Raw genomic sequence first — 23,074 nt, 5'->3', positions numbered from 1 at the left:
GACCTTCCTTTCACCAAAACTGTTCAATGGGTGATTTATCTCAGCTTTTTTCTGAGGTTTCTACCATCAAGGAAGCCAGTCTTTAGTCAATTTCATTTGCTCTCAAAGAAGAGCTGAATGCATTAGCTACAGCAAAGTCTATGGACCTGAGAAGATCCCAGCTGTATTGCTGAAGACTTTGGCACCAGAACCAGCTGCACCTCTAATCAAGTACTGTAATGAGTTATGAACACTAGTATCTGACCATGTGGAAAATTGCTTATTGTGCCTTGTTTGCAAACATCAAGACAAATGTCATGTTACCAATTGCTACTCCAGGAGTCTACTTCCAATTATCATTATTATTGCAGCCAATGTACAAACATGGTCAAAAATGTTGAGCTGAATTCCAGGAGTAAGATGAGAGTGACTGCCTTTGTCGCCAGGTCAACATTTAACCAAGTATGGCATCAGGATCCATAGTAAACTTAAATGAATGCAAATCAGGAACAAATCTCTGCACTGGGTGGAATTATTAAAGCAATATATTTATGATGGTTGGAGGCCAGATTTTAGGGTCAGCATTGACTTAATTATTGCACTGGATTCACCATATAAAATTATGACATCAAGAGGAAGGCAAGGTGCTGTTCTGTGGTCAGTGATTCACCTTTATATCTTTTTCAAAGTTACTCCCATTTACAAGTCACAGATAAAGACTTTGAATAGTGGATGAATACAACTCCACGAACACAAAAGAAACTCAAAATATCCAGATTGATTCATTAGCTCCATACTCACCACCTTTTAAATATAGTCTGTCTTCACCACTAGTGCACTTTGGTCGCAACATGTACAAGGGGTACTACAGTAGCATGCCACTGCACCTTTGATGATAAATGCAAGTCTTTCCAGCAACTCTCATATCGCATGAATGAATTAAAAAGTACATGAACCAAACATGGCCAATTGCATTTCTGATCAGAACAGCACTGAAAGACATCATTTGACCCATTATGATTTTGCTGACTGACACTTTGGTAACATCCCTCCTTAAATTTCTCCTTATAATGTATACATCCAATTCCTTTGAGGGTTAATCTACTTCCACCATGATCTTCTATAGTGTACTCCATATCCTAACAACAACTCTATTGAGGAATTTTCTTTTCTTCTGTTCCTTGATAATTTAATTTCATAGGTTTTTGTTGCTTTCCTAATTTGGTTTTGACTTATCTCCTAATATTGTTGTGTTCTCTTTTAGTATGTATTCTTCTGGTGTAAAATGCAAGCCTCTTTCCTAACCCATATTTGTTTCTTTAAATCATTATTCATTCACGGGGTCCCACTAGTGTTTAGTGGCTCTTTTAATTCAGTTGAATTTGTTTTCCTTGTACATTTTTAAATGTTATTCTGCATTGTTGTTTTCCAATAAGTTATCTATTTGATTTTCCTAAGTTCTGCTTTCAACCCAACTAAATCAGCTTTTCTCGAATCTATTAACCTGATTTTCATAATATCTATGTCTTTCGTCTTATCATTTTTATTTGACATCATTTTATATTTTTGTATCTAAATATTATGATCATTATTACCTCATATATTCTCTTACTTTCTCTTATATGTTCTGGTGTTTTACCCATTAATAGATCCAATAATGAATCTTTCCTTGTTGGATATTTTGCATATCTGAGCTGCAGATGTTAACCTAAAGTTTGCTGTGTTAGCTGAAATGAAGTGAAATGAAATTGAATGAAATGAAGAAGAAAACATATGAAACCAATGATGACTTAATTAGAAAGTTCACTGGTTTTAAAGTATTTCCATGTTTTGCTGTAGAAATATGTATGTGATTAGATTGGAGTCAGTAGTAATTGATTGAACGGTCACAGTAATTCTGGAAAAGTCTTATTTAAAATCGACACCGTGAATCAGAAGTAATAATGTAGACTGTTTATCAGCTGAATTTATGATTGTAATAAGATTGTGCTGTGTGAATATCATATGGATGATTGGATGCCATAAAGCAAGAGCAAGCTAAAGTTGTGGTCATTGTTCACTAAAAGCAAGAAATAAACCTCTTAATAAGTTAGATGATAAAATCAATGTGGAAAACATGACACGTTTTGATTTTTGACAGTGATCAAACTGATCATTTCCTGGAGACTGGACAGTGTAAACATATGTATGGAAAGAATATAAAAAAAATCTTCTCTCACAGTGCAGTTAGCTAGCTTTGGAAATGGAGGTTGTCTAATCGACAGCTGGAAGTTGGGATTAAAGAGGCTGCTCATCTGTTCCATGGACTCAACACAGACATCTATTATAAACCGACTGACTCCCACAGCTACCTGGACTACACCTCCTCCCACCCTGCCCCCTGTAAAAACGCCATCCCATATTCCCAATTCCTTCGTCTCCGCCGCATCTGCTCCCAGGAGGACCAATTCCAACACCGCACAACCCAGATGGCCTCCTTCTTCAAGGACCGCAGATTCCCCCCAGACGTGATCGACGATGCCCTCCACCGCATCTCCTCCACTTCCCGCTCCTCCGCCCTTGAGCCCCGCTCCTCCAACCGCCACCAAGACAGAACCCCACTGGTTCTCACCTACCACCCCACCAACCTGCGCATACAACGTATTATCCGCCGCCATTTCCGCCACCTCCAAACGGACCCCACCACCAAGGATATATTTCCCTCCCCTCCCCTATCAGCGTTCCGCAAGGACCACTCCCTTCGTGACTCCCTTGTCAGATCCACACCCCCCACCAACCCAACCTCCACCCCCGGCACCTTCCCCTGCAACCGCAGGAAATGTAAAACTTGCGCCCACACCTCCACACTCACTTCCCTCCAAGGCCCCAAGGGATCCTTCCATATCCGCCACAAGTTCACCTGTACCTCCACACACATCATCTATTGCATCCGCTGCACCCGATGTGGCCTCCTCTATATTGGTGAGACAGGCCGCTTACTTGCGGAACGCTTCAGAGAACACCTCTGGGCCGCCCGAACCAACCAACCCAATCACCCCGTGGCTCAACACTTTAACTCCCCCTCCCACTCCACCGAGGACATGCAGGTCCTTGGACTCCTCCACCGGCAGAACACAACTACACGACGGCTGGAGGAGGAGCGCCTCATCTTCCGCCTGGGAACCCTCCAACCACAAGGTATGAATTCAGATTTCTCCAGCTTCCTCATTTCCCCTCCCCCCACCTTGTCTCAGTCGGTTCCCTCAACTCAGCACCGCCCTCCTAACCTGCAATCCTCTTCCTGACCTCTCCGCCCCCACCCCACTCCGGCCTATCACCCTCACCTTGACCTCCTTCCACCTATCCCACCTCCATCGCCCCTCCCCCTAGTCCCTCCTCCCTACCTTTTATCTCAGCCGGCTTGGCTCTCTCTCTCTTATTCCTGATGAAGGGCTTATGCTCGAAACGTCGAATTCTCTATTCCTGAGATGCTGCCTAACCTGCTGTGCTTTGACCAGCAACACATTTGCAGCCAAGTTCATATAAGCTCATTTGTGATTGTAATCATTGGGTAGGTCAGATTTTTTAAGTATTTGTCATGTACTTTGTTTTAATAAAGAACATTTGGTATGTTTCTTTGTTAGAACTGTCTTGGGTTATTGATATTAAAAATAGACATGATGGCCCATGGAAAGTAGAAGTAAAAGCCTACAGAGTTTTGTATGCATGATAGTAACTTCATTTCCATGTGCCCATTATTGACTTCTATCTAAGTTATATCATGTTCGTTGAAATGGCCATGATCACAATTTCAGAAGACTCTGGGAAAAAATATTAGAACTAATGGTTAACAAATCCCCTAGGGCAGATGGCTTTCATCTCAAGGTTTTAAAAGATCCAGTTGCATCTTTTAACATACTGGTTATCATCTTTCAAAATTCCTCAGATCCTAGAAAGATACCACTGAATTAAAAAATTGCTACTATAACATCTGTACTCAAGAAAAGAGAAAAACAGAAAGTAGGAAACTCATATGCCAGTAATACTACTATCTGTCATCAGGAAAATGCTAGAATCCATTCTCAAGGAGCTAATACTGGGTCATTTAGAAACTCATTATTGAGGGAACATCTCCGGGACACCCGCACCAATCAACCACACCGCCCCGGCCCAACATTTCAACTCCCTCTCCCACTATGCCGAGGACATGGAGATCCTGGGCCTCCTTCACCGCCGCTCCCTCACCACCAGACACCTGGAGGAAGAATGCCTCATCTTCCGCCTCGGAACACTTCAATCCCAGGGCATCAATGTTGACTTCAACAATTTCCTCATTTCCCCTTCTCCCACCCCACCCTAGTTCCAAACTTCCAGCTCAGCACTGTCCCCATGACTTGTCTGAACTTGTCCTACCTGCCTATCTTCTTTTCCACCTATCCACTCACCCTCTCCTCCCTGACCTATATGCTACTTTCTCCCCACCCCCACCCTCCTCTAGCTTATCTCTCCACACGTTTCAGGCTCACTGCCTTTATTCCTGAAGAAGGGCTTTTGCCCGAAACGTCAATTTCGCTGCACTTTGGATGCTGCCTGAACTGCTGAGCTCTTCCAGCACCACTAATCCAGAATCTGGTTTCCAGCATCTGCAGTCATTGTTTTTACCTCATTGACTTTAACTAGACTATTCTGTCCTTGATTTCTCAAAGAGGGGTCATAAAGGCAGAGGTTCCAATATATCTAGAAATATGATTTTATTGAAATCAAAATGATCCTGAGGGAACTTGACAGGGTGAGTGCTGGAACACTGTCTTCTTCTGTGGGACAGTCTAGAATCAGGGGACATAGTTTAAAGTTAGAGGCCGTCATTCAAGATTGAGACGAAGAGAATTGTTTTCCCCCCAGAGATTGTGGTTCATGGAATTATTTTTCCAAGAAAGCAGTGTTTGCTTCATCATTGAATATGTTCAAAGACAAGTGGGCGGCACGGTGGCACAGTGGTTAGCACTGCTGCCTCACAGCGCCTGAGACCCGGGTACATTTCCCGACTCAGGCGACTGACTGTGTGGAGTTTGCACGTTCTCCCCGTGTCTGCGTGGGTTTCCTCCGGGTGCTCCGGTTTCCTCCCACAGTCCAAAGATGTGCGGGTCAGGTGAATTGGCTATGCTAAATTGTCCGTAGTGTTAGGTAAGGGGTAAATGTAGGGGTATGGGTGGGTTGCGCTTTGGCGGGTTGGTGTGGACTTGTTGGGCCGAAGGGCCTGTTTCCACACTGTAAGTCTAATCCTAATCCTAATCCTTAACATTTTGATCAGCAAGAAAGGAGGATAACAAGAAATTAGAGCTAAGGCTATAAATACAGTATCTATGATCATATGAATGATAGACCAGACCTACTCCTGCTTCTGATTCTTGTGTTCTTGTGTCATATCCTGCAATATTTCTAGTTCTGGTTTTTCTGTAGAGGCTTCTCTATATCTTTAATAAATTCATGTTGGCTGTTATTGTTCTACCGAGTGACAATTCAAGTTATCAAAGATTATAGTCTCTTTAACTTGTTATTAAAAGGTTGAGAAATGAAAACTGGAATTATGGAAGTACATAATGAGCAGTGGAGAATTGCATGGATAACTCCCTGGAGCTCAAAGGGAGCACACTTCCACAAAACTTCCTGAAATTGATACTTAGCTGACTTTTGAAGAAATTCATCCCATATATCTAAGCAGCACAGTTCTTCCTATCCCTAAATGGTGGATTTCGAATCAGTGGTGTCCCAAATGCATAGAGTTCTCAAATATGAGCCAGAGCTCAGAAGGTACTTGTATTTGGCTACTTTTTGTTGGGCTGTTGCAATTTGCACTCGAATGCATTTCCAGGTAGAGGATCCAGACCACAGAATTATATTCATTATGCACCATAAGAACGAGTACAATTACATTTTCTATTTGGGAGCTGAAAGTGGTTTGAATGGGTCTTACACATAGATCTTCATTCCACCAAATGCAGCATCCTCTTCCTCTTTCCTAACTACTTGTGCACTGAGGATGGATAAAATTATTTTTTTAAAAAAGGTTTAAAATGTGAAAAGTGCAATTGTTACATTTCTAAGATTACCATTATGAATTTCTTTAAAACTATTCATATAAATTTGGCTATTCATCATCTCTTCAGGAATTCAAATACTAACTTATTAATTATTTACCTGCCAGTGAGTAGCAATGCTTTGGTCAGAAAAGGAATTGTGACGACGTCAATATTGGGTTTATTTATTAGTCCAGCAATTTTATGCGCCAGACGTCCTTAAAAGTGAAAAGAATATATTCATTGTAAAGACAGTTTATATAGGAAAAAAATTGATTTATTTTGTATAATTTGTATTGGTAACAATAATATTATGTACCATACTCAATAGATTCAGCAAGCTGTCCAGTGCAGAGCTTCATTTCTGAAAGTGCACAGACTAAATGACCCATCATTAGTAATCCCTCCTGATCCTTGTTAAGAACAAGACACTTTCGGAGAGCTAACTTTTCCATTTTTATACTCTTCTCTTTAAGACCAAAAAAATGATAACAACGGAACGAATCAATGTATGCAGAAATAATCTAAGGAGTACAAAGAAACAGAAGTAAATTAGCAGGAAGGTGAGCTAAATATATCTATTTGTTTGTGCTATTTATTTTGAGCATGACAAAAGCACAAATACCTCAGAAGGTTGTTAATTTTTATGCACAAATTGTGTGCAGAGCTATTTGAGTTTTTGCAATATTTGCTTACAAATATAGAAGCATACATATGCAAATGAAGGTAGGCCATCGGATGTCAAGTCACTTCCAGTCTAATAAGACATCATTTCTGTCGGTATCACTTTTAAATAGATTAATTAGCCATAACTTTGTCAGAGCCATTACTGTAAAGTGGAAGTGATTCATTTATTGGGATTCTCTATGATATAATCATTAAATCACAATGGTCACAATGAAGAAAGTCAAGGTGTTTGCGCTAGCTTTTTTAAAGAACAATACTTTGAGTGCCACACCTCTGTTTTTATCCTGTTTTTATCTTTCTTTTCACACAATAATCCAATTTTCTCTTGGATGCCTGAATTAAACCTCTTCATGCCACATGCTCAGGTAGAGCCTTCCGGATCCTAACAACTCAAGGAGTAAAGAAGTACTTCCTCATCTCACTACTGCTTCATTTGGCCATTATGTTAAATCTTGTATTCTCTGACTCTTCCACCAAAGGAGACAGTTTCTTTGTTTATATTTCAACTCAAACCCTCAGGATTTTGAATACTTCAATCAAATCTCCTCCTAATCCTTCCCTCTCAACCTCTCCAATCTGTTTTATGATTGAGTTCCTCATTCCAAGAATCATCTCTTAAATCTTTGCTGCACTTTTCCCAAAAAAAACTCTTAAAGCGTGATGTGTAGAACTACATGTAATATACACCAGTTGAGGCTGAACCAGCGTTTTATATAAGTTTAACATAACTAACCTACTTATTACTCTACACCGTAAACCACAGGAAGTGTGGTGCTTTGCTAAACACTCTTTCAGCCTGCCTCTGCTAATTTCAATGATTCATGCAGGTCCCTCTGCTCTTGCTCCCTTTTAGAGTTACATCCCTTATTTAAATTATCTCGCTGGCTTTAATTCAAATGGATCATTTCACAATTTTCTGCATTAAACTGTGTTTGCCACTTGTGCGCCCATTCCACTAAGCTATGTCCTTTCTAACTTTGACACTATGATCCTCACAGTTCTCAATACTCCAAATCTATCTGCTATCTATAAGTGTTTTCAAGGAGGTGGTGATGTAATGGTATTGTCACTTGACAAGTAATCCAAATGCCCAGGCTAATGGCAATTGGAGAACTTGGATTTCAGATGACATATTCAGATTTGGATGCTAATCTCAGTAATGGTGACAATGAAACTTCTGATGATTTCTGTAAAAAACCCAACTGGAATATAAATAACTTTTTAAAGGAAAGCTACTATTTTTGGCCTACATGTGACTCCATAGCAATGTTGTGACTCTTAACTGTTACAGAAAAGTCAAAAAGGAATGAATTGGATGAATCAACCAATATTTATCTAGGACTTGATAAACTGTCCACCCTCCTTACAATCATCTGAGGGCTTGTGCTAAAATTGGTGAGTTGTTCCACAGATTAAGCAAGTGAGACCCTGACAAGATAACACATATTGAATCATATTTTGTAGGCACAGATAACTTCATAAGTCGTCAATATTGAAAAAGCCCAATGAATCAGTGCAAAACAAAAAGCTGATGCCATGTTCATCAATAAGTGTTAGGTGAATTATCTATCTGAGCCTCGTGAGGTCCCAGCACCACAGAAGCCAGTCTCAAATCAATTTGGTTCAGTCCACATGATATCAATAATTACTGTTGGCTACAGCAGGTGACAGATTTCACTGAGAACATCTTCCCTGAAGTGCAAACATCACTCACATTGGACTGAAATTAGTGGCCTCTCATCTATCCGCCAATACCAAGCTCCCAACCACCCAACTCCTAGCCCAGGTATATGCCTGGCTGGAGTGAGAAGCGGCAAGGTGGTGTGCCTGCCACATTCTTAACTCTTTCCAGCAGGCTATGTTGATTTGGTATTCCTGCCCCAAGCCAATTGAGCTCAAGTGGCTAGTTAAGATCACAAATAAGCCTTAATTGACCACAGCTGGTTTTCTACCAGTGGCAGGAGGGTCCCATGCCACATAGGCAGATTGCCAGGCCAGGGACCTGCTCCCACCTGTTTGCACCTTGCACTCAATAGATGAATCCACCAGTGGCCACAGGAGGGCATCCATGCCTTTTGAAATGAACCTCCTCCTCACCCCTCCCCACCAATATGGTTTCCATTGCGTTCCTGACGGCCTGCCTAATGGCCACAACTTTACCCAGGTAGCATAAGCTCCTACTCCTGGGACCACCGCAGCCCCAGTAATCAATTTAGCCAGTAGCTTGTCAGTAGCTTTTGGATGCAGGATATCTCTGGTGTAGGTCATGAGAATCCCAGTATCAGGCATAGAGATAGGTGCCTGATTGGATTTAGTTCACATTGAGTCTCCTGAAAATCACTTGCCACATCTTCTTCAGCAGGAGGATGGGCCTAACACCATGGTCATTAATTCCTATCCATTCTTTCTTGCTGAGGTTCAGGCAGGAGAATTGCTTCCTAAATAATCTGGGTTGACATGACATCCTGCTACCTAGTTTATCCAGCTCTGCATGACAATGGAAATGGTTTCTTGTGTAACAATGTCTGGGAGGAAATGGATTGTCCCCAGCCCTCAACATTGGCAAAAGGTCCTTCACAGCAGACGTGTTGATCTCTAACTTAGTCTTGATTTCTACCCACTTGAAAATAATACAATAGCACAGCACAGATATTGTTATTTGAATTCCTCCATATTCATTCCTGATGCAAAAAGATTGAAGGAAAACCAAAGCAAGTAAAAAGTGAAAGGTAAAGGTAAAGTTGCCAAAATCCAATGAACCAAAGGGCTGCTCTTCCATTAACGAGAGGCGACTGGTGGTGGTTTAACCTGAGGGTCACCAGCCTCTGGTGTGGGGAGAGGTTGAGGAGAGAAGTCCTACATGGTAACTTTGAGATCAGTTAGCTGCACTGCGGGTGATACCAGTCAGAATGGTTTCAAGTAAGGTAGCATCAAAAGATGACATGGCCAAGTTAACTTTATGGCTCAAAATTAATCCACAGGGCTTCAGAGATTTTATACGAATTAGAAGTTAAGCCTAAGTAACACTGATTTAATAAGGAACCACTGGATGATATTAACCACCTTCTACGTGATAACTTTCACCCAGATCAAGAAATTGGACAGTGTTGCCAGCAGCTATTGAAGTCAACACAACTCCAAATTTTTGTTTCATTGAATTTCCTAACTATGATAAAAGAGTTCCGTATCATAGGGTCAAGCCTAGTATATAACACTATCCTACTGCCATCCACAGGAAATGTGGAAAATTGATATATTTTATTTTGTTCACTACATAGCAATATAGTTATCTTACAAGAAGTGTTCAAACCTACTTATTATTAGCATGTTTCTCCAGATGAATATCCCAGTACTGTGTTCAAATTATATTTGTAATTAAAAATTTCTGGTTTATTATAGATTGGAAAGCTGGGAAATATCCTCTGTGAAGTACATCTCAGGTACAAGTACATAAGTGGCATTGTCCTGCATCCTATATCAGACTCTGAGCAATGTGCCTCAGACTTGATATGTGCTCTTGCCCTTAGAACAAAAGTCTCAATTTCAACAACTATAACCATATCACCAGATCTGAGCAAATGAATGACTAGTCTAATGCTCCTCAGAAGGTCTTGAAGTCACAAAAGTGTTTCTTGCAAGCAAGCAACGAATGCATGCCACAAATTTGGGATTCAGAGATCTCTTCCAGGTCCACTATGGCTACAATCTGTGCCTCAAATGAAGAACAAGCACCTACTTGCCTTGTGATTCTCTTCTGAGCTGATCTTCCCTGAGGAGTGGGAAGCTGAGTAACTGTAGACAGTTTGCTGCAGAAGTTTTAAATTTGTGGAAAGTCTGATAAACGTTAAAAGGGACATCCCACTCAGGAGTGTGTTGCTTTCAAAACAGTGTTTAGTGTATAAGTTTTAAAACATTAAATTCTACTGTGCTATGCTTTTCAGCTATTAACTAAATATTCTCATTTTTTGTACCTTTTTGGTCTCTATTGGGACCATAACAGTGATCAAGAATTGAAGATGATCAGGCCTAATACTGTCTAAATGTTTTACTTGCCTCCAATACAAACCTTAAATTCATTGTTGCAGATTTCTGCTATGTTCATTTCCAGTAATATTGCGAACATTGCTGGCAATTTGCACATTCTGTGTTTCTGAAAGCAGTATATCTGGCATAGGAACGATAGGCATCGAATCTGCTGATAAATGATGGGTGATATTTCACCCCTGCATTAAAAAAAAGTCTGGTAAATTCAAAGATTAATTATAATCTTTAGAAAGTAATGATTAATTAATATTCTAATCTATAAGAAGGTTATGTGAAAGATAGATCTATTTAACAGGATTACTTTCTCAATTGGATGTTCCTAGTGAGGAATAAGATTCAAAGGGAGCACAGAACTGGAAACCCCCAATGCCTGATTTTCCTTCATAAAAATTCAGTGATAGTTCAGATGCTGTGAGCCAGTGATCTTCCAATTAATGTTCATGATTAATATTATTTCTCACTGAAAGAGCTTAATCAGGGAATTAACCCTAACATGCTTTCTTTCTAATTCCTGAAGAAGGGTTACACCCGAAACGTTGACTTCACCACCTCCTGATGCTGCCTGGCTTGCTGTGTTCTTCCAGCTTCGGCTTGTTTACCTTCTTTCTAATTCAGCCAGTTACAAATGTTCAGATTATTTAGGGCCATTATGAGAATGATTATAATCAAACTAGCGGACCAGCAGCAACAGCGGGATCACACTCAAACACAATTTGCAACATTGTGGCCAAGCACATCCTCCACTCTACCATTAACTTCAAGCCAGGGTATCAATCCTGGTTCAATGAAGAATGTACAAGGGCATGTCAAGAGCAGTACCAGGCATACCTAAAAATGTGGTGTCACGATGGGGCTTATCAATGAGACTCCTTGTTTGCCAAACAGGATAAACAGCAAATGGTAGATAGAGCTAAACAATTTCCCAAGAAATGGATTGAATCCAATGGAGTTCCACAGCGGTAAGTGCTTGGACAATAATTATTTACATTATATATTAATTACTTTGATCATGGAAACGAATGTACTGTCACCAATTTTACATATAGCGCAAAGAATAGTTGGAAGGCAAAGAGTGAGAGTGCTACTAAGAATCTACCTATCTATATATGGATAGGTTAAGTGACTGGGAAAAATCTTGACAGATGGAATATAATGTGGAAACAAATTGAGGTTATGAACTTTGTCAGGAAGAAGAAATATTATTTAACTGAATGGAAAAGACTGCAGAATGCTGCAACATAGAGATTTGGAAGTCCTCTTGCATGAATTATATAATCCAGATTCAGTGGGTAAAAGGGAAGACAAATCAAATATTGGCTTTTATTTCAAAAACTGAAAATGTGTTGCTGGGAAAGCGCAGCAGGTCAGGCAGCATCCAAGGAGCAGGAGAATTGACGATTCGGGCATGAGCCCTTCTTCATTCCTGAAGAAGGGCTCATGCCCGAAACGGCGATTCTCCTGCTCCTTGGATGCTGCCTGACCTGCTGCGCTTTTCCAGCAACACATTTTCAGCTCTGATCTCCAGCATCTGCAGTCCTCACTTTCTCCTTTTATTTCAAAAAGAATAGAGTATAAAAATAGGGAGGTCCGACTAAAACTATACAAGGAAGTAGTTAAATCTCACCCAGAATATTCTATATAGGCCCACTTACCTAAGAAAAGATACACTGGCAGTGAAGACAGTCCAAAAAAGGTTCACTGGATTGATTCTGGTATGGAGGGATTTTCTTATGAGCAGTTGAGTAGGTTGGGTCTGTACTTGTTGGAGTTTAGGAGAATGTGAGGAGGTGTTTTTGAACCATGTAAGATTCTCAGAAGGCTTGACAGATAGATACAGAGAGAAGGGTCACTGGACCCAAAATGTTAACTCTGATTTCTCTTCACAGATGCTGCCAGACTTGCTGAGCTTTTCTAGCAACTTCTATTTTTGTTTCTGATCTACAGCATCCACAGTTCTTTCCATTTTATTCAGCAGATATCCTCTTGTGGGCGAGTCCAGGACCAGAGGGCATAGTTTGAAAATAATGGGACATCCATTAAAGGCACAGATGAGATATTTCTTCTCTCAAAGGATAAAGAATCTGTGGAATTCTTTAGTGCACAGTATTGTTGAGGCTGGGTTAATAAGTATATCAAAAGTTGAGATGGACAGATTTTTAATCAGTAAGGGAATCAAGGGTTGGAAGGAAAAGGCATGAAAGTGAGTTGAGGATTATCAGATTAGTGATGATTTCTTTCAATGGCAGAGGAGGCTTAATGGGCTGAATGGTCTCCTTCTGTTCGTAAATTTTATGGTCTTATGATTATTGCTTGTCATTATTTGCAATACTCCATAGCAAGGAGGCATCACAAAAATATTCAGCTTTCTTCTCACAAGCATTTACAGGGGTTATATGGGTGAACGCTTCCATTTAAGGAAGACAAGGGAACGGAAAAGGAGAGCAAACAATATGATAGCCATAGTAAAAATATTCTCAATGCCATGCATTATTCTGATGTTTTTATATTATTGATATGTATTTCTGGATAATGCTGCTCTATGGAAGTCATTGCTTTTGAGCTTTAGTAAATGTTAAAAGCTAAGGGAACTTTTTCATGGGGAGATTGAAATGAGTGTATTGCAGGGAACTAGTGTAGTGTTCTTTCCAATGGAACTTAGTGCATGTGGCATTTGTGCTCTCCTCCCTTCCTCCTCCTCTTAGCCTTGAGGTGGCCTCTGGATCCCATGAGGTACTGGATCGGACATCAAACTTGCTTGCAAAATTATGGAAGATGCAGCACACCCCATAAACGTAAAGATCCTCTTGGTGTCGGCCATAGAAAGTCCCTTGGGCAAGCTAGGCGATAAAGACTCTGCTTAACAGACTAATGCCTTGCTCAATGATGTCACAAGCATCTCTATAGCTCTCACTGAAGGCCTGTTGACCTCACATGGACATTTGCCTGAACATGGTAATAAGCCCCTTATGGAGAGGGTGTTCCTTGTCTCCAAGCAGCCATCACATTGAGTGTCTTGGTGGCTCAATGGTGATCAGCACGGCAAATTCTGCAAATTGAAAACTGCACATGTGCCTCCAAAACAGCAAGTATTCACCAAGATGATTTTCTTGGCATGGTTGTAACTGGGTGACAGTTCCTTTGGTTAGAATTTCACTCATGGTTGACATGATGGATCAACAGGGCCACATACATGCAGTCAACGGTGCTCTAAAACAGCAAGAAGCCTGCTATCCTGGTGAATTGCCGTGCCCTCTCATCCTGGATTTACATCCTCAAGGAAATCACCTCTTCTCCTTTGCAGCATCTCTCAGCATCCAGATGCTTCTGTGAATACTGAAGTTTGATGCATTACTAATACCACTAGAAAAGGTGTGAAGAGAAGTAATGTTCAGAACCAGTGTGAGGGCTGTCCCGTGTGCGGAAACCAGTGTGCGGTTTCAGGTCTTCATGAATAAGTTGACATCTCTCAGTCACTATCTTCTTACAAACTTGAAGTCTCCTGGAACACTTCTCCCATTTTTTATTTTTGGTGGGAAAGCCTTTTCCTTCTTCCTCATCAAAGTTTCCCTCTTTGCCTCTTTTGCCTGATCTGCTCATGTTGAATGTAAGTGTCATGGCATAATGGCCCGATATTCATGCTAGGTTTTTATTCCTTTGCTGATTTGTGATCAGTAGAACTTTCACCACCTGTACCAACTCACCATTTTACATCCATCAACTTTGATTTGGCATAAGAAAGTCAAAAACATTTCAATTGTAACTTATGGAGTGGCCTTTAAATAGTTACATAACAGAGCCCAACTTGCTTCTGAATGTTATTTCAAGAGGGAATAAGTAAATCATTCCCTACTTTTTACTCTGGACAGTTTGATGTGCTGCAATGGCTTGATGTCATTCCATCCCAATTCCATATGGTTGCCTGTTGTGGTTGGCCTCTGTAGTGTGACCTGGCATTGAATGGGATTTCTCCTGGGGTGCTTCTCCAATGGTAGGCTAACATACATCAAACTTTCAAAAATTCCTCTTTAACTCATGCACGACCCTTACCAGGAAGATCATTTGGAAAGCTGGCCTTGGTGAGGTGATCCAACATGAGGCCACACAAGTATTTTGTTCAAATGAATAAAGACTGCCAAATGTGAAACCCCCCAACCTTTTAAACGCTTGGTCTCATTTCCTTCCAAAAAGGCAATGATCACTCATTGTTAAAGGTGGAAAGCATCACAGTTTGCAGACTTCTGCAAGCTGCAAACAATTGGCAGGCAAAAGGCTAAAAAAAAAGAAATGGAAATGGGATTGTGCCTTTAACTCTCAGTATCAAACTAGCAAGGCCGGAAGACTAATGGAGTACCTTAGGTATGATGAAACTGGCTCAGTTAAAATTATACAATTTATGGCTATCAGCCATATAGATTTTGAAAAATGTTCAGTACAGTTTCTGTAAAATGTCAGGTTGATATGCTGCGACTCCTAGACTGTAAAAATACTGTCTTTTCTGAAGTCTGTACTTAAGAGAAGGCTATGAAAGAAATTATTTGCATAAACCTAAAGTAAAATAGCTTTAAAGAGACATTGTCTCATTGTAAACTAATTGGTCACTTGTGGCCTACAGGAAAAACGGAAGATTCAGAGATGGAACTAATTCCAAAGTTTGCACAATTAATAGCTACAACCAGAATCCTGTCAGAATATTCACATAACAACGCAGTTACAATCGGCAATTATTGCTAGTCCTTATGGGCCTTCACAAGTATTATTACTTCTCCAGTGCACGATAAACCATTGCAATACCATTACAATAATGCTTTTTAAAGAAGTGACCTTTTTCTACTTGAGGGGCCAGCACAATATAAGCCCATTGCTTAAAACACATCAGAAAAGAACTGGTTAGTTCAATTGCATTTTATAGTGTTATTTTCAGTAAAAATATCAACATGTTTTCTCAATGAAGCATAGGGGATTAAAAATCTCTCCATTTAGGAAACTTGGCATTGAGAACCAATTAGTAAGGTGTCCATTTCGGCTTATGGCTTCTGTAACAGTGCAGGTGACTCCAAACAGTGGCACTCCAAAACAGGGGACTTTGCTCACCCTGAATTAGCTTTTTTCAGTAGATTGCCAATTAACAGAACTCTGATTAAAAAAGACCCAAGGAAATTGTCTAAATCAGCCAATTCACACTTCTAAAGCAAAGTAATACTGTCTCCGAAACCAAATCCAGTCTACCAATTCAGGAACAAATTGATTTTATTTAGGTACTTAGCTACCGGTAAATATAATTTGATTATCCCAAGTGCCTTATTATATTTTGATCTTCAGGGTGTCAAATAGCACCCCAAATCTTCCTTACCCTAAAATAAACAAACACTCAGAAGAACCCTCAACAACTTCTATGTTCATCATTATGTGCATCAAGCCAAAAACAATGACAACAACAAAAAAAGGAGATATTTACTTTATATTCAGATGGAGCATAGGGCTACATTCAGAAGAGTGTAGGGCTAAACATACGAGATATTCAATACCAAATAATCCCTGAAAACAAAACCTATACAGGTAGGCAGCCAAAGCTTTTCAGTCACCCACAAATGGCCATTTTTAGGCTATAGAAGTGGCCAATAGTCTTCCAACCTGAGTGATTCTTTTTCCTTAAATAAAGCTACAGGACAATTTTAATATGAAGAAACAAGTCTTTAGATTCAGGTCATAAAGGCAACAATTGCCTGGACACATTTGCACAGTTCCTTGTAAATATCCAAACATTAATTCAGTCCAACATCTGCATGCAGTGAGGTTTCCTCTGGGTGCTTCAGTTTCCTCCTGCAATCCAAAGATGTGCAGGTTATGTGAATTCACTGTGCTAAATTGGCCATAGTGTTCTGGGATGTATAGATTAGTGCATTAATCAGGGATAAATGTAGGGGATTGGGTCTGTGTGGGCTATTTGTTGGAGGGTTGATGTGGACTTGTTGGGCCAAATAGCCTGTTTCTACACTGTAGGGATTCTATGATTCTATCATGGCATCTAATTATCTGAAATGTTAAGAAGCTAACCCACTGAGAGGCTAGTATTGCAATAATTGCAATAATCCTTTTCTAATAGAGACATAAATGACACAACATAAAAATACTTTTGCTGCCTTTTGATTTCCTCATAGATTTTCCTCTGCAAATTTTATATATTTCATTGTACTGCCATTTTAAAAATCTATACTGCAATGTTTCTAAGCTACTCTTTTTTGTCAATTTGCTTTATTTTTTGACACTGTTTCTCTTTTTAATTCTATTTATATTACCATTACCAACGCCTGACAGGAAATTCAGGCACTAGAACTCTTAATTATAAAGGGTAAAGATAAGAATAATACAAATCAAATTAATTTCCATTAAAAATACATTAAAACAATTTATACTCAGTAATGCCTGTTAGCTCTTCTTTATCACGATGTCTCTGAGAATTTTTGTAGTTTTCGATTAAATACGCAATTGCTTGTGATACGGCGAAGCTTGGAAATTTTTTGTTCAGCAGTGCTAAGCTTTTCTTAAACAGGACCTCTGCGTCTAGGAGATGGCCAATACCAAGTTGTACCTGTGACAGAATCAACCAAAACAGTCGAGTAATAGATAACTGAAGCAGAGAACAAATGTTAATAATTAAATGGGAGTCTCTTATTTAGTTAGCTGGAGAATATGCTGTTTGTAGCATTTGTTGCAAAATTAGTAGATGCATTAAAGATCATTACAGAGCTTGCTCGTGAGAATTACAGATAATTACGAATGTGAATAAGTTGGAACACAAGCCAGCAGAAGTAGGAGATAAGCAGAGCCGAGCTTTGGCAATCCTGACAGTTCTAAAGAAAGAATGGTGTATGTGACATTTGTAATTTCATAGCTTGCATGCACTGCATAGGAGTGTCAGTGCCGATAGAACAGATTGAGTGTTAATTATTTTCATGGAGATGTAATCAATACTGAGGAGGATAGCAAAAAAACAATGAAAATTTTAATCAGCAGGCAAACTCATTTCAATACATCAATATAAAGCAACTAAACTTGGCTGAGAATTTAGACTTGCATCACAGCAATGCTGAAGGACATTGCTTAAATGACATCTCACACTTTTTTCTCTTAGATCTCTTTTCTCATTGGCTTGATATTTAGTTATAAAAGAGAAAGCGGTGTCAGGAGCCCATTGTTAACTTTATTGATACTTTTATAGGCTTGTTATTGTAACATTTTGAAACAGTTATGAATGACTGTTTTCGGCGTCCTGCACAGGCCTTCTTTGCCTTGACCTTGGATGCCTTCAGGATATTTTATGGCATGTCTTGTTCTGAAAGAATGTGTTGGATCCTTCCATTCTCTTTTGTCTTCCCACACAATGATATCTGAAGCAGGAGGCAATTTCTCATACTCTTGAAATACTATGAGTTGGTATGGAAGCCATGAAGGGTAATTGGGATGCATGATGCATGAGCTGACACAGAGATTATAAAGAATCATTGGAAAATTGAGACATAAGTTATCATGGAGATATGAGGGGCCATTAAGACTGTGTTGAGGGGCATGAGTTGTGTTCTGCCTTGGCAAGACATTTTGAAGCTGTCTTTTTAAAGGTTCCCACATCCAGACTATAGTTCATGACTCCTCTGAATGGTTGTCAGTCATGGAGTCACAGAGAACCTGGCCTGAATCCATGGAAATTGTAGTGCTACGAAATAGCATCCCGTAAAATGGATTTGGTCATATAGGAAATGCATGATGTGGGTTCCATATCCATTTATCCTGAAAATATTCAGTGAAAATTGGAACTGGAGGTGAAGGGGAAAGGCAATGATGGTGGAGGGGATTTCATCTCATTTGCCTATTTGAGATTACATGTATGTTTGATTCTGTTGCTTCAGCCAACCTCGTACATAATTATATTTTAGACAGTTATGCTGTTTCCAAGTTCTGATATGTTGCAATGAATGAATTTTGACACACCGTGTAGGTGACTCTTGATGATGCAAAACATATATAAATATTGTTTGACTTACCTCTGCTTTGAGGCTATATAAACAGGCCTTCTCAAAAGGAACAATCTTAGTGTCCTTTGTAACATCAGCATATTCAAAAGGTGGCTTGCCTTTGCGTAATGAATTAAGGATATTTTCTGCTTCTGTTAGATAAGACAGGGCCTGAAAATATGATTGTACAGACAAATGAAGTGCAAGTATTCAATGAATCATGTATAGGTTTGGTTTACATTTTGTATACAGCTCAGCCTAATGCACATTTTGGTTTGAACAGATTTCATTCATACTTGTACTTGTATTCATACTTGGCATATTGTGTTCAATTGTTATTGGTACACCATGAATCCTGGAACTTGCCTTTTAAAGGAATGTGCTTCTCTATTATCCAATTTTGCTTTGTATGTTTTTTGCTGAATGAAGCTGCTTTTTGCCATCTGCAATAGCTGTTTGTTGGAAACTTTTCTACTTTGAGTGAGAGCACCTTACAGAATGTTATTATTCTGGTTTGAGAAATTGCTTATTGATTTGACTCTTGGGTACCTTATTTCTAACTTTAAGATTGTGCCCTCCAACATGGATTCCTCCAAGAGCTGCAATTGTAGCTTTTGGTCTTTGAAGAAGTGAGGACTGCAGATGCTGGAGATCAGAGTTGAGATGTAGTGCTGGAAAAGCACAGCAGTTCAGGCAGTGTTGAAGAGGCAGGAGAATTGACATTTTGGGCATAAGCCCTTCATTAGGAATGAAGCTTGTTGGCTGGGGGGCTGAGAGATAAATGGGATGGAGTGGTGGTGGTGGTGGTGGGGGGGGGGGGGGGGCGGGATAACTGAGAATGCAATTAATAGATTGCAGAGGATGATGGAGCAGAAAGATGGGAAAGACGATGGACAGGTTAAGTGGGCGGTGCTGAGTTGGAGGCTTGGGTTTGGGATAAGGTGGGGGAGGGGAAATGAGGAAACTGGTGAAATCCACATTAATCCCATGTGGGTACAGGTCCCAAGCAGAAGATGAGGCATTCTTCCTCCAGATGTTGGGTGGTTAGGATTTGGCGGTGGAGGTGGCCCAGGACCTGCATTTCCTTGGTGGAGTGGCAGGGAAGTTGAAGTGTTCAGCCACGGGCAGTGGGGTTGGTTGGTGAGGGTGTCCCAGGAATGTACTCTGAAACAATCCACAAGTTGGCATCCTGCCTCCCTGATGTAGAAACCACCACACCAGGTGCAACAGATGCAGTCAATGACATTTCTAGAAGTACAGGTAAATTTCTGTTGGATGTGGAAGGATCCTTTGGGGTCTTGGATGGAGGTGAGGGGGAAGATGTGGGTGCAGCTTTTACATATCCAGCGATGCCAGGGAAGGTGCAAGGAGTGGGGGAGGACTGGTGGTGGTGGGGAGGGGGGGTATGGATCTGACAAAGGAGTCATGGAGGGAATGATTTCTCTGAAATGTTGATAGGGGTGGGGAGGAAATGTATCCCGACTGGTGGGGTCTGTTTGTAGGTGGTGGAAGATGATGTGATGTATATGGAAGTTAGTGGGGTGGAAGGTGAGGACCGGGGGTTCTGTCCTTACTGTATTGGGAGGGGTGAGGTTCAAGGGCGGAGGAGGAGGAAGTGGAGGAGATGCGCTGGAGACACTATCAACCATGTGGGAGGGGCTATTGCGGTCTTTGAAGGAGGCCATTTGGGATTTTCTATGGTGGAATTAATCATCCTGGGAAATGATCTGGTAGAGGCGGAGGAATTGGGAATAAGGAATGGCATTTTTACAAGAGGCAAGGTGGAAGGTGGTGTAGCCCAGGTAGCTGTGTGAGTCCATAGGTTTGTAGCAGATCTTGGTCATCAGAGATGGAGATGGAAAGGTCCAGGAAGGGGAGGGAGGTGTCCGAGATGGTCCAAGTGAATTTGAGGTTGGGGTGAAAGGTGATAGTGAAGTTGATGAACTGTTCAACCTCCCTGTGGGATCACGTGGTAGCACCAATACAGTCATCGATGTTGCAGAGGGAAAAGTGGGAATGGTACCAGTGTATCTGCGGAAGATTGACTGTTCCACGTACTCAACAAAGGGGCAGGCATAACTGGGGCTCATGTGGGTGCTCATGGCTACCCTTTTGGTTTGGAAAAAGTGGGAGGATTGGAAGGAGAAGTTATTAAGGGCGAGGATCAGTTCAGCCAAACTAATGAGAGTGGCAGTGGAAGCTGACTGGTTGGGACGGCGTGAGAGAAGAAACGGAGGGCTTGGAGGCCTTTGTCATGGTGGATAGATATGTACAGGGACACCACCCACACACTTCACCTCTTGTAAGACCATTGTTTCCCCAGCCCCGTATGCCTTATCTTCACCATGGACACCCTAGTCCCTGTACACATCTATCCACCACAATGATGGCCTCCAAACACTCCGTTTCTTCCTCATGCCATCCCAATCAGTACCTTCACTGACACTCATCCACTTGGCACTCATCTTGGACACCTCCTTCCCCTTCCTGGACTTCTCCATCTCCGTGACTGACTAATCACAGACATCTGCTACAAACCCACAAACTCCTACTGCTACCTGGACTACACCTCCTCCCACCTGCCTCCTGTAAAACACCACCTCTTATTCCCAATTCCTTTGCCTCTGCTGCATCTGTTCCAAGGATGACCAATTCCACTACAGAAAATCCCAGATGGCCTCCTTCAAAGATCTCAATTTCCCCTCCCACATAGTCGATGATGCCACCAATGCATTTCCTTCACTTCCTACACCTCCACTCTTGAACCTCACCCCTCCCAATGTCACCACAGGAAGTGCAAAACCTGCACCCATACCTCCCCCCTCAGCTCCGTCCAAGGCCCCAAAGGATCCTTCCAAATCCGACGGAAACTTACAATGACATTAGTGGAGGGACAGGTATCCATTGCACCAGATGTGGTCTCCTCTGCATTGGGGAGACAGGATACCAACTTGTGATCATTTCAGAGAACATCTCTGGATACCCACACCAACAATCTCATTGTCCCGTGGTTGAACAGTCAACTTCCTGTCTCATTGCACCAAGGACATGCAGATCCTGGGTCTCCTCCACCGCCAAACCCTAACCACCTAGTACCTGGAGGAAGAACGCCTCATCTGCTGCCTTGGGACCCACGGGATTAATGTGGATTTCACCAGTTGCTTCATTTCCCCTCCCCCATCTTATGCCAAACCCAACCCTCTGACACAGCATTGCCCTCTTCACCTATCCATTTTCTTTCCCATCTACTCGCTCCACCTTCCCCTCTGAACTATCATCTTCTCCCCTACCTTCATCTACCAATTGCATTCTCAGCTCCCTTCCCCCCAGCCCTCAACCCTCACCCCTCCCATTTATCTCTCATCCCCCAGCTCAAAAGCCTAATTCCTGACGAAGGGGCTTATTCCCAAAACGTCGATTCTCCTGCTTCTCGGATGCTACCTGAGCTGCTGTGCTTTTCCAGCACCACACTCTCAAAAGGTTTTAGTCTTGGTCTATTTTTAAAATGTCTATAGAAAAGACATTAATATGAGGGTGGCATTGGATAAGTTTAGAAGAATTACATCATCAGCCTAGTGCATCCCAGGGAATAATCTGTTTCACAATTATAACGGTAGTTGCTGTGCATGTTACAAATAGTGTTCATTTGGTGATGGTCAGGTTCAGCTGGTTCCAATGCCCTGATCTTGGAGGCCTTCAGAATATTTTATGGCATAGTTTGTTCTGAAAAAACGTGTTAGTCACACAACTCTTATTGTAGCAATAGTCTCCTTCCATTCTTGTTTTTCTTCCCTTGCCATGCTATCTGAGGAAGGAGAGCAACAGCTCATGGTCTTAATTCAAGCTGGGGTTGAAATTGCAACACCCCCACCCCCAGCCATGGGTCAGGATGTTCTGATTTAGGGATTCTGCTGATAGCAGTGTTAAGCTCCTCAAATAACTCATTTTTGCTTCAGCTTTGTACTAGAGGATAGTTGGAAATCTGTTACACATGAGAGGATGCACACTATCCTTCTCAAAATTTGGCACCTTCTGTATGATCCTCACCAATGAATCCAGGACAGACCTAATGTGTGTGCCAACCAGGTTCAAGCAATGCTATGTCATTGATTCAATACTCCTTGCCATCTTCCTTGCCACAATACTTCATCCCATATCCAAAACATTTCCCAGTGGAGGCGAGCTCCTTTACAGGAACGAGAGGGAAAAACAATTCAACCTGCATCATCTCCAGTCCAGAACCAATGCAATCCCAACCTCTATCATCTGAGTGCCCATAAACAGCTGAGCCTCTGCTGG

At 41.2% G+C, this 23,074-nt stretch overlaps 1 protein-coding gene across 1 annotated transcript in view; it reads right to left on the bottom strand.

Annotated features, from left to right (window-relative positions):
• Positions 1–23,074, bottom strand: part of LOC132817350 (adenylate cyclase type 10-like) — a 187,519-nt gene that overhangs the window by 36,476 nt on the left and 127,969 nt on the right. Inside the window, exons 24-28 of the mRNA XM_060827758.1 lie at positions 18,806–18,946; positions 17,180–17,355; positions 10,789–10,945; positions 6,355–6,559; positions 6,157–6,253 (exon numbers count right to left, since the gene is read on the bottom strand). Of these exons, the coding sequence (XP_060683741.1) occupies positions 6,157–6,253; positions 6,355–6,559; positions 10,789–10,945; positions 17,180–17,355; positions 18,806–18,946 (776 nt within the window). The remainder of the gene's footprint in view (positions 1–6,156; positions 6,254–6,354; positions 6,560–10,788; positions 10,946–17,179; positions 17,356–18,805; positions 18,947–23,074) is intronic.

This window comes from Hemiscyllium ocellatum, chromosome 7 (assembly GCF_020745735.1).
Source record: "Hemiscyllium ocellatum isolate sHemOce1 chromosome 7, sHemOce1.pat.X.cur, whole genome shotgun sequence".
Taxonomy (NCBI): domain Eukaryota; kingdom Metazoa; phylum Chordata; class Chondrichthyes; order Orectolobiformes; family Hemiscylliidae; genus Hemiscyllium; species Hemiscyllium ocellatum.
Note: the sequence above shows the minus strand (reverse complement) of the source record. Positions and strands in the feature narration are given on the sequence as shown.